The sequence below is a fragment of the Ammodytes marinus genome (genome assembly GCF_949987685.1).
Source record: "Ammodytes marinus genome assembly, chromosome: 6".
NCBI classification, from domain to species: Eukaryota; Metazoa; Chordata; class Actinopteri; order Uranoscopiformes; family Ammodytidae; genus Ammodytes; species Ammodytes marinus.
The window spans coordinates 27966759-27979415 of NC_137235.1; the positions used below are offsets into that span (position 1 = coordinate 27966759).

Consider the following 12657-nt stretch of genomic DNA (forward strand, 5'->3'; position numbering starts at 1 on the left):
TATTATTATTATTATTATTATTATTATTATTATTATTATTATTATTATTATTATTATTATTATTATTATTATTATTATTATTATTATCATTATTATTATTAGTAGTAGAAGTAGTAGTAGTAGTAGTAGTAGTAGTAGTAACTATTAGTAATTAATAAAAAGTAATAATATTAGAAGTGTCTTATTTATCTATTGCCAACTGTATATTCATATATATTTGCTTTGTAGTTTTTAGTTGTTACTGATACAAATGTATAGATGGCAGCGTTTCTGGAGCACACTTGTTGTCAAAACCGTGAATATCTCTCGCGACCTGGTACTGTGTGTTCACTGAAAAAAAGAAAAAATGTAATACACAGCATAGGCTTTGTGAATAGGTAAGTAAACAAAGGGGGTCCATCTTAGCTAGTAACATAGACGTTTACAGAGCCACTAGGTAGAGGCTCCATGGAGATTTTATCTGATTTTGACAAAAATTCATTTTAACAATGTTCTCCAGAATCTCTGACCCCACCTTTAACTTCCATCAAAGGTTATTGTGTGTGTGTAAGTGTTCAATTTTTGTTTGAAGTTTATTTTACAATTGTAAAAATGTCACTCAAATGTCTTGATAATCTGAATTAGAGAAAAAATTGTTGGTTTACATATTGTATTGTTAGGACGGTATATTGTTATTAGATATTTAAACTGAAATATTTCTATCTGCTTCAAAAAGCCAGTATTGGTCATGGGTAGTGCTAGCTGTAACTACTGTATGTTAGCAGTGGTGTGAGTACAGAAAGCAATAACATGTCACTATTTTAAAATAATTATGTGTGACCTGTTAGCTAAGTGAAGTGCAGCATTGTCCATCTCTATGTTCCAAATCAATGAAGAGCAAGCAAAGCAGGTCTAGATACTGTGACAAAATCAAAGAGGACACAAATCTTTAAATCAAAGATTGCAAGTGTATGGCGACATAATGATGGATGAACTTCCCGTTTACATTTAAATGTGTGATACGCAAATGTAGCTGTGGTTTGTTCCCCCCCCCCCACCCCCACATTAACATTGAGACGGGTATGTTTCCCAGAGTCGATCGTGAATGCTGGCAATACCAACAGGTTAATTCACACAAAAGGAATTTGTCCCAGAAATAACTCTTGAATGATACATCATAATAATCTGAATACAGGGGCTTCTAAAAATACCTCCACCGTCCACCACCAGAGTAAACTTTCAAGTCTGCTTAGTTCCACTGCCTGAGTCTATTTTGGTGAGCTCTACACAGGCTTAAAAATCGGGTCTGAATCTGCATTACAAGAGCAGCTTTAAAATGTCACAGGCCCTGTGTTGCCCCTGGGCATCCGCAATTCCACAGCTGTGCCTGGGAGGGAGGCCCTGTGTTAGTGTATGTGTTTAGCTTGCACAGTAGCTTACAGGAAGCATGTGACCTCCAGCCTACCTCCAGATGTAGTCCATCATAGGTGTCCAACGCTGTAGACCTGGCATCTAATCCCGTCCCATCCACACAGCATTCTCGCTATTGCCCAGTGAATGATGATCCCCACACCTGCAGATGAGATCACAACCATGTCTTTACGCATATTATACAGGATGCAGGTCAAGCAGAAATAAAAATAAGCTCTCAAGTGTGTGTGTAAACAGAAAGACAGGGGGTCACAATGAACACAATCAATTAACAAATCCAAAACTAGTTCTATTCAGGTTGAATGGACATCGATGGAGCCTAAATCCCACAGGCTTTGGTTTATATTCTTTAGGGAACACACTATTACAACTACTGACCTGGGCGGCTCTCGCACAATGTGACCAAGAATGCAAAGTATTTCAGTTCTCACAACAAGGGGAGCAGTGAATAGGGCAACCTTGATTTTTTTCAAAAGCTTAGTAGCCTGTGAGGCGTCCATAATGCAACTTACGGTATGTGACATAATAAAGTAATTCCAACTTTTTATTGTATTTATCTTTATTTCATAGCATTATTACCTTGTAGAAAAGAATGCATGTGAACTGTGGAGCATCTACAATAACATGTTAGTATTGAAGCAGTATTTTGCAGTCAGGTTAACAATGTAGGTCAGCTTTTCGCTTCTATACCACTATAAAGTAAACAGGCTATGTTTCTGACAAGTCTACCAATGATGCACATCTGAACCTTGAACATAACACTACTAGTATGTAGGTGAAATGTGCTGTTATGATACCTTGTCTTTTTTAATCTAAAAACCATGATTCCTTGATGAAAAGAAAGATGTTTCTGCTGTCATATGAATAAAGCTAGTGCTGCAGTGGTGACAGTTGAGAGCGATGAGCATCAGCATCGACGAAAGCAACATCTGTAATGAGGAGAGGGGTGGGGGTGTAATTCTGGAAGATTCTGCAGGAATCTTACGAGTGAACCCCTTTTCATTCGTTTATTGTGGGGACTGTTTCTCAGAGCTAGGTGGTTAGCCTCCCTGTCAAAAGCCACAACGTACACACTGTGGTGGGGACTAAAGGTTTTAGGGTGAGTTTTCTGGCCATCACTTTAGCATACATGCTTGCTTGTCACCATCAAAATCTATGGGAATGTGTATATCTCTAGATGTGTTGGTTTGACTTGACGTTGCATGCTAAATATATCAGTCATTTTTCGTTTCATTCAGAGAGCTAAGCTACGTAAGCAGCTAGCCGTCCTCTTGCTGTCTATTCAAACCATCTAACGTTATTTTAACCGATGAGCTACGCTAACCAAATATCATTCATTTCTTACGTTACTTTCATAACAATGTAACTACACTTGGGCACACACGTTAACCACTGCTATTTGTATTGTTGGCGTGTATTGCAGCAGAGCTCACCTAGCGAAAAATAATTAAGCTACATTAGATTAGCATTGTTGCTAACGCGGCCAGTGTATTTGACTCCGCAGATGTAGCCGTAAAACCAACGTTGAAAAACCTTAACGAAAACGTCAACCACCGGTCCTATTTCGACTATTATCGTGTCCAAATAGTCATAACTCTTTTGGCATTCAACCCATTCATTACATAAACGCTTTCATCGATACAATTGGATTTATGTTGCCAACATATAGCTTTTACGTTTTATCCTCAAATCTCCCCAGACTGTAGGCTAACTTCGAGCTAACGTCGATGCTAGCCAGCCCTGTTGTCTCACCATCGTCACCGACATCAATTTGTTTTGTGTTGTGTGAGCCACACTTGTCGACCCAGTTCATCTTCTCAATGCAACATAACATGTTGTTGTGCTCTAAAATGTTTTTATTACAGAGCCGATGCCTGTTATAGACTGATACCTACTCCTCACTGCAAATATGTCAAGTAAGGAACTGGGAGGGTTTCAGCTTATATGTGATATTAATCTTTATTCAGCTCATAATCAGTTAATATCAATATTCCAAAACATCAACCCAGTTATTTCCATGAAAGTATGAGATAATAATAACCGTAATAATGCATTAAGTCTATTGGTGTATACCAAAGCATTCAGGTGGTTTAGGTCTGATTTTGTATTGATAGGTTTGTTTCATGTTATTTAACTTCATTAACCTGTCAGGCAAATACTTGGTTTGTTAATCTGGCCAAATGGTAATGGTAGCCTACTTATTATAGTTTCAGTGGACTGATGCTGATTTGGTCCTTTTCTTTCAAAACAGAGAGGCCATCCTATGCCCCTCCCCCTCCCCCTGCCCCTACAACCGTAAGTATTCCTAACTAAGTGCACCACCTTATTATCTGCATATCCGTAATCAAGCTGATGTTGCTGCTTGGAGACAGTTTTATGAAGTGATTGGCCTTTTTGGTTGAATCCACAACACCCATTTGTAACATACTGGTATACCGATTCACTACTGCTTCTGAAAACATATTGTCCTTACAGCCCTGGCATGAATGCAAGTGTCTTTACTTTGCATTTTTCCAGCTTCTTCCACTGATTTATTTTTACATTTTTTGTCTTGGGCTTTCCCTCCTCCTTCTTTTATGCCGTGGCTCATTTGTATATCTGTCTCAATTGTTTCCATCAGCAATTGCCCAACACTCCTGGGTTTGTGGGGTACAACCCATACAGCCACCTGGCCTACAACAACTACAGACTGGGAGGGAGCCAAAGCAGCAACAGTCGGGTAACGGTATGAAAAAACAACGAGACTTAAAAATATCATGCAGGCCCATGGGGGAAAAAAACAACAACAAAAAACTGTCACACATAACAGTCAACTAATCAAAGGAAGATACTGCAGAAGCTTTTGCGAGCATCAGTAGCTTTGGAGCTTTACACCTTTGCTTTGTTTAGAGCAACAAGATTAGATGTGAATATCTCACACAATAGTTGGCACGAGAAGCCTGATGCATTCCATTACTGAGACTGAATCTGTCATTTTTGGTCATCCCAAACTCCCTCTGCCTCCTCCACCCCAATGCAGATTGGCTATGAGTCCATCTGTGTGTATTGGAAATACCACCTGCCTTTCAAAGTCTGCATTTCTGACAGCCATGTGAAGTAACCCATGCCATCAGTGTTGCCATGGCATTACAGACTTGCTGCTCGGCATTGCTCTGGCTTCTGCGCAGTAATTAAGTCGCTGCATGCAAGCTGTGGTATGCTGACTCTGATAATGGCACTACGGGAAAATCTCTGCTTAAGTGAGATTGTTGTATTTCTTTCCACAGTCAGCAGTGTTCCACTGTACTCTGTGGTGTTCCATACTTGTCATAGCCTCAATCTAACATTAATTAAATGGAGTTAAATGAAGTGATTAAATTACTTAAATGTTGCATTTGATTTCCAATTCTTATTTTACAGTAGGTCTATGTAAAATGACATAACCATGCACACGGTCTGACGCAGACTAGCTGTGTCAGAGTGTTTAAGGTGAGCCTTAAGGTGAGTTCTTTTTCTTTCTTTAGCAGAACTCCTCTGGAATAAATATCCCAAAGCCACCAAAGCCACCAGATAAGCCATTGATGCCATATATGAGATATAGCCGTAAGGTAAGTTCACATAATGGAATTGCTGCTTTTTGCATCATCGTGTGCTTTGTTGTGAAACAGGGATTCTTTGCCTTTAAAAAGGTGCTGTGTGTAAAGGGAAAACATTTTTCAGAACAGAATTGGTAGAAATGGAAAATAATATTCATACATGTTCTAAATAGTGTATTAACATACTTTTTATTATTTTGTTACCTTTGATTGAGCAATTTATACCTACGTAGGAGCAAGGCGCACCGCCATGTTGCACAGCCATGTTTCTACAGTAGCACACAGAGGACAAACTTAACAGCCTTACAAATATGTATAGTGTGTGTCCACCAGAAATGCGGCTGTTGGAAGACGAATAAAAAGTACTATAGAATTAGGGCTGTCAAATTAACGCGTTAATTTCGATTAATTAATCACAAGACGTATAAGTAAGACGTATATTATGTTTCAGACACAAGTGCATGTTTATCAAGGTAAGCCAGGACTTTGTTAGGACTGTCCAGACTGATTTATCAACTTGGAGATGGAGCTTAAAGCACTCGGCCTCCTCTGGTTTGTGACCTCTCTGCAAAGAGATATCAACTTATAGCCCCTCTGACCCAACCCAACCCAACCCATGTCTGGTTCTCATCACCAGGTTTGGGATCAAGTAAAAGCCTCCAATCCTGATCTGAAGCTATGGGAAATTGGGAAGATAATCGGTGGCATGTGGAGGGACCTCACTGATGAGGAGAAACAGGATTATTTGAATGACTACGAAGCAGAGAAGGTTGGTTGTTTTACAAGGTGGTGTTGAAGCAGGTTTTCTCATGTGGGTCCACCGCTGTCGTGGGTCTCTCTAGTCATCATTCCTTCCTCTAATAGTAAAACTCTTTTTCCTGGTTGTAGTTGACTGAAAGAAGGGTCAACATGTTGTGTCTGCTGGCTTTCTCTGTTTCCTCGTCATTCCTGTCCTGTTCTTCCCCGTAGATTGAGTACAATGAGAGCATGAAGGCCTATCACAACTCCCCAGCCTACCTGGCCTACGTCGCTGCAAAGAGCCGAGCCGAGGCTGCTCTGGAAGAGGAGAGCCGTCAGAGGCAGTCCAGACTGGACAAGGGCGAGCCTTACATGAGTATTCAGCCAGCCGACGATCCAGATGGTAAGGCCACTCAGCTAAATGCTTTGTCTCCCAAGGTTTAGAGCACTATGATAGAGCTGTTATTACTGGAGTACGATCACACAGAGCTGCCAGCTATCCACAGACTGTTATCTAGTTTTCTCCAATTCTTCTACAGTACAACCCTCCATATTTTTGATAATGCTACCCTTTTAAATGTCTTTTAAGCTCCAAGTCTTTGTTTTGCACAACTGTTCACATTGTGCACGTGTTCTTGGATTTGGATAGATGTCTTTGCAAAAATGTACATTCTTTTCTCTGTTGTTTTAAAGCCTGACACGTACACACACGCCAGAAGAAGGCATTTTGAGTTACACCCACCTCAAGGAAACGATACTTGTCTAGGGTCTGGCTGGGTTACACTAGAAGATAATGATGTACAGGAACTACTGATAAAACCCATTTCTATTTAGGAACACCCTTGTCTATAAAAAATGTCAGAGCTGGTATCTCAGAGGGTTATGTTCTCAACAGACTGCACATACTACATAAATGATAAATATAAGGTTTAGCTCCCCAGGTGGCTGGCTACATACTCCGAAATTGTGCTTTGTTAATACCGTCAGTCTTACAGAGATTTGACCCTAAGCTGCTGCCATATTGTTTCTCCGTTTCTGTTTCCAACAGCATTAAAAAAAATCTCACAAAAATAAAGTGCCTGCCAGTGATATACAGTCACCAGCAGCCATCGATAGATCATTATTTACACAGTGGAACCAGCAAAACAAATTGTACTATATTTGTGGAAATGTTGCCCTAGGTGTAATTTTTGTTGTGGTGTAAGACCACCACATGGCATAAAAAGGGAATCAATTGGTAAATAAATATGCAGATAAAGAAAGTAATCACACATTTTCTAAAACCTTTATCGTTTAATCCAGATATAATTCTTTATCTCCAGAGTGTGGAAAAAGTAATTAAAGATGACTATTATTGTCTTAGGGCACTGTAAATGAACTGTGTTTGGATTGTACCTCAGTGCTTGATCATGCTCTATTTAAATGGAAAAGGAGAACACATTATAGACAAAGAAGAACATTTGATTACAAATGAAAATTGCAGACTACATCTTGAAACTTCTGTCCACATACAGTGGGTTATAATTGTCCCACTGCCCTAACAATAACTGCTCTGCTTTGCTTAAGGATGTATTTTGAGGTGATCGTCTATACTTACCTCAAACTTGGTCAAAATATTGAGCAATACTTTCATGTTTATAGTTTCTTGATTCAGCAGGAGTTGTATCACTTCTTGTCATTTGTGCCGTAGTTTGCCGAAGCCTTTAATACTTGTTGAGGGTGACTGTTACACATGTCTTCTCTTTCCCTTTTGACAGGCATGTAAAAAATATTTACTTATACAACCCTAGCAAGTTAGCAACTCATGTTTTTTTTATTTTATTTATTTTTTTATAAATGTCTCCAGAATACGACGATGGGTTTTCTATAAAGCACTCAGCTGCGTCTCGTTTCCAACGCAACCATCGTCTGATCAGTGAGATCCTAAGTGAGAGCGTAGTCCCTGATGTACGCTCCGTTGTTACCACGGCTCGCATGCAGGTCCTGAAACGTCAGGTCCAGTCTTTGATGGTACACCAGGTATGATCAAGTCGTGGGCTTCTACTCTTCACATAATGGCCAACGGATTTGTTCTCCGTGGGTTAATAATGTAATAACCGTGGTGCCTCTGTGTCTTGTGCTACAGAGAAAGTTGGAGGCAGAGTTGCTTCAGATTGAAGACCGGCACCAGGACAAGAAAAGAAAATTCATCGAAGCCACAGAGTCTTTCACCACTGAGCTCAAAAGGGTACGGCATCTTTAACATGGGAGTCATCGCTTACTCGCACGCAAGCTTCATTCTGCATGTTTAACTGTACAGTGTGCGGCTCTGGTTATGTGCCAATCAAAATTTTGCCTTACAGCCACCGGCTGCAGCTAACTCCTTCCACATGAGCTGGCAATCATATGCTCTCATCGTTTACAATTTGTAGCCCCCACAATCACTGTTGATCTGAAACTGGATGCAGTACTCTGAAGTTGAATGCACTATTCCCAATAGGTGGTGCTATTTATCCTTTACAGGGCTACTAACAGTATCCATTCACCGAGTGAGAGGTAGAATTTTCAAGCCTGAACATGTACTGTTTAGAAGAGAGCTATGTACTTATTTGGTTACATTACGTAAGTTGTAACATATACAAAGCTGTACAGTGTGCATGCATTTCCAGCCAACACTTAAACTTTATGAAGTGAAAAAATTACAATTTGTATGAGCATGTACAGCACTTTTGTAATCCCACATTCTTGTACTTTGAAGCTGTGCTGTATGAAGGTGGAAGTGGACATGGAGAAGATTTCTGCAGAGATTGCTGCAGCAGAGGAGGCAGCCCGCAAAAGAGTGGCAGACCGTGAGAAGGATGCAGCCCCCACCTGTGTTTTAGCAGAAGAAGACAAACACGTTTGCGCAACACACGGCAACAAGCCACAGCCAGATCCTCCAAGTGAAAGCAGTAACAAGGAAGGGGAGGACACAGAATCCAACACCACAGATACACCAGGTGACCCACACTGGCCTTTATTAGTGGCTTTGGTGCTATCTGGCTCTGTAGCGACACCTTATATTTGTTTTTTTAAATCATGTACAGTATTTTTCTTGTCTGTTTGTTTCTTTGACTCATGAATGAATGAATAAAATATTATTGATCCTAAAAGGGACAAAGGATGTAAATTAGACACTGGCTATAAGTTCACTTGTTTACACAAGTTCATTAAAGCGGCTACGAGTAACATTTAAATATATTTTAAACAGCCTCATGTTTCCTCTGATAATCATAAATTACCTTTAACAGCAAACGAGACCATCAGTGCAAAGAAAGACGTTTTTAAATAGTTTTTATTACTGCTTTTGGTCTGGTCGCACACCCAGTCCGATTTTCGGTTCGCTCGTGCAGGCTCTATGGTCACATATCCATATTTGTCGCAGATTTCAGTGTGGCGCAGCAACGTGATTTGAGAAGCCTATCCCTCCAGGTGAGGGAAGGGGAGCGGGAGCCTTGTTTGAGACAGTTATTTGTCGTCATAATGACTGATAAAGGGGCTGAACCATCAAAGAAAAAAAAAGAAAAATTAAGAAAAGCTAAAAGGGAGAGTGATATAGGCTACGGACGGGATGAGGGCGTTGCCAAGCAACGTGTATACAATTTCACGAGAGCGAAACTAGACTGCAGTGTTTACTCCTAAATGAATGAGCGATTGGTAGGCCTACTAACACAAAGTTTGCTTTGCTTCACCATCATCAGATAACCATTATCTGAAATAGTCATTATTTACATCAACAACACAAACACATTACCTCATCGTGATCCATACTAACTGCCGTCTCTCGTTCATTCGCTTTCTGTGAGGACCTTACTATCTATGGTGAGGACACGTCTTTCAGCTCCGTGAGAGAGAGTAGTTATGTGACACTGCTGCATCAACTCATTGCAATCAGGTGTGTGTGGCAGTGACTGGCATTAGTTGGTGCAGTGTCAAAACCACTCTCACGGAGCCGAAAAGAGTCCTCACACTTTCAACACACGGACATGCACTATATTGCGCCCTTCTCAGTTCACACTCGCGCGCCTGGCACGCGCTAGAAAACAGCTTTGCGACAGCGGGCGTCGTAAAAATACTACCGCTTTTGTCCAAAGGGGACGCCAACGTGCCATCTTACTCGTAGTGGCTTTAATATGCACTGTCCCCTATTTTAAAATCAATAGATTTAAAATAAAGAGATTTTCAATTGATCGATCATTTATCTGATCAATATTCTCAGCCCTTGTGTCGTACATATAGGCGGGGCCACCTAGCACACCGTTAACATGATGTCAATTCCTACCCTATTCTTAACAATAAACAAGTGCAAAATACACTAAAATAAACAAATGAAACACTCCAATTTATGTCATACTCCATCAAGCTATTAAGAACAAAAAAACAAGTGCCATTAACATCAGTGAGATACATCTTTTGTACATTTTTAAAAATTGCATTATATTTATAATTTGTTTAATCATTTCACCATTCCACCAAACCACCCCACAAATGGAAATACACATAAAACACATTTTGAGATTGATCCGAGCATAATGCTGTTCCGAATTGAATTACTACAGGAAAGCCCAAGGCGCCAGAGGAGGCTGAGGCTCATCCAGCCAGTGAGGAGGGGGTTTCAGAGGACAAGGAGAGCGTCCCAGAGGGAGCCATGGAGGAGGGAACCAGCGACAGCAACACTGGCTCAGAGACCACCTCTGCTCAGACAGAAGATGCCCCCACCACTGAGCCATCTGAGGGGCCATGCAAAGCAAGAGAAGCCCAATGAGTCCCAACACCCGGTTGTCTATAAACTGATATCATTCTCTGATCAAATACAATTGCACCATCTCAGTTTGTCAAAGGAAAAGAAAAAAGTGTCCCGATTGGGCTCAATGTTTAAGCTGAGGCAAAGATGATGTTTTAGTTTAGTTCCAAAACACCAAGGCTCATTGACACAGACCGAATACAAATAAATTAAATATGTAAAGCACTTACAGTTGAACGGTCCTATCAGTAGCTTCATAATGAGTTAATGACCCACAAAAAGCCTATGTGAAAGCACTATATATTCTCCACATGCCATTGGAAGAACCATACTGGCCCTCCTCAGCACATACATACATGGGTTATCTCTAGCACTCTGTCTGGCAGATCCCAGGTCGTCGCAGTTTATAACTAGACGGCTAAGGCTATATGAAAAAAAGCTTCAGTGTGTTCAGTGTTATATTTAACGTTGTCATTTGTATTCTAGTGTTATTGATGCTTTTATTGTTATTTTTGCATGTGGTATATTTTCAAAATAAGTTGGCATACTTGTGAAAAGACGAGCTGGGTGATCATCTCCTTGGCTGGAGAATATTTGTTTACTCTCTGTATCAGTATTACAGTGACAGTATTGTCTCAGGAGTTTGTAGTCATTAGTAGTAGTTATTATTGTTATTTATTATCAGCATTTTTTTATTCTTGTGTATATTGGTTGTCCTGGGCCTGGCCCAGTCCATCCATAAGTATATCGTATGATCATCAATGCTGTACAATGCTACGACTACCAGTGATTTCAAGTTTGCTAGCTGTCAATCAAATCAAAAGCAGTACGCTTAGAACATCTCTGTGTTATGGTCAATATTGCAATTTTAATGAGAACTTTTAAATGTACCGTCATTGTGCACAAGTGTAACGAGGTTTGCCTAAACATGAATTTTCATGTCATAAAACAGCTTGAAGAACAGTCATAACATGCAGTCTTACAATTTCCTTTTGCATATTTATACCAATAAACTTTTTTACCCTAAACAAGTTTTCTCATATTTTTTTGTTTGATGCAAGGTTCTTCGAGCACGAATAAACATAAACATACATTTACGGTACAAACAAACTGTATAAAAATGATTTTTACAGTATAATGTAAAACTGTTTGTGATACACATATTACTGGTAATCAGTCATGGTACATAAATGATCAAAAACAAACGCTGTATACAAAGGCTGGCATGCATATAGCATATTTGTCTTTTGCACAGTACAGGTGAGGGAAGTGGGTAAGGTGAAATGGAATATTTCTGATTTCCTGTTTTCAGTGCAGAACTTTCAGATCTCCCGTCGGTTCAGTTGTCCATGTAACGAAATAAGCATGCCTCAATGAATGACATACACTTGACGGATATGTTATTTATTCAGGCTTAAGTTTTCGTCAGGTTTAGCTTCTGGTGAGATGGTGTAATGATCAGATTTAAATGTGCTTTAGCAGAGATGTTAGAGATGTCCCTTGCATTGCAACTATGTTTTGTAGCGTGTGGTTAGCACTGCCTAGTGAAAGCTAGAAACCACAACCGCAGAGATACAGGTGTGCAGAAGTGTGTACAGACGTCAAAAGTTAGTGGGTAAAAGATTAACTTAGCAAAGCCTCATCTGCTGTCCACCAGTGCTGTGTATGTACAATGTTTAAAAAATAAAATGATGTTGAGGATACAACTGAATAACTCCCAGTATTAAAAAAAAATGCTTTAAAGAAAAGCAAGCTGTCCCACCAACATCAATATTTTACTACGTATTATTTACTTACTCTTGTGAGTAAAGCAATTTAATTTTGAAAGTTAAGTGTTGGGGTAAGGGGGGAAAATCTGAAGTCTGAACAAGTAGGTGTATACAAATAAATTGAAGCTAATTTAATTTATTTTACTGCATGACTTGCCGTACTTTGATCTGCTGCAAACATAGCAATTTGGTCCATATTCAGTATATTGTATGTTGCGTTGCCGAGCACTGTCAGACAGGTATCTACTTACTGAGGCTTTGAATATTCATATTGTCACTACTGAACAAATTGTGCTCTTGCACAGATATGGGTTGTGGCCTGACAGTCGTGTTAAGAACTGTTTTTTCCCAAGATGTTTAACTCTGCCCCTAAGAACACAGAAGCTCAAACTCCAAGAGGTGT

At 39.8% G+C, this 12657-nt stretch overlaps 1 protein-coding gene across 3 annotated transcripts; it reads left to right on the forward strand.

Annotated features, from left to right (window-relative positions):
• Positions 1–2421: 2421 nt before the first annotated feature.
• Positions 2422–11450, forward strand: LOC307251638 (SWI/SNF-related matrix-associated actin-dependent regulator of chromatin subfamily E member 1-like). 3 transcript variants are annotated; one of them, XM_080029018.1, is made up of 11 exons: positions 2422–2509; positions 3276–3326; positions 3662–3705; positions 4031–4135; positions 4914–4997; positions 5623–5754; positions 5955–6126; positions 7570–7742; positions 7849–7950; positions 8461–8701; positions 10301–11450. In XM_080029018.1, exons 2-11 carry the CDS (start codon positions 3320–3322, stop codon positions 10504–10506), a joined length of 1266 nt encoding a protein of 421 aa, XP_079885144.1. In that variant the 5' UTR covers positions 2422–2509; positions 3276–3319; the 3' UTR covers positions 10507–11450. The 3 variants fall into 3 exon arrangements, with proteins under 3 accessions (XP_079885144.1, XP_079885145.1, XP_079885146.1); XM_080029019.1 differs by having other exon boundaries at positions 4917–4997; XM_080029020.1 differs by lacking the exon at positions 5623–5754.
• The last annotated feature ends 1207 nt before the right edge of the window (positions 11451–12657 follow it).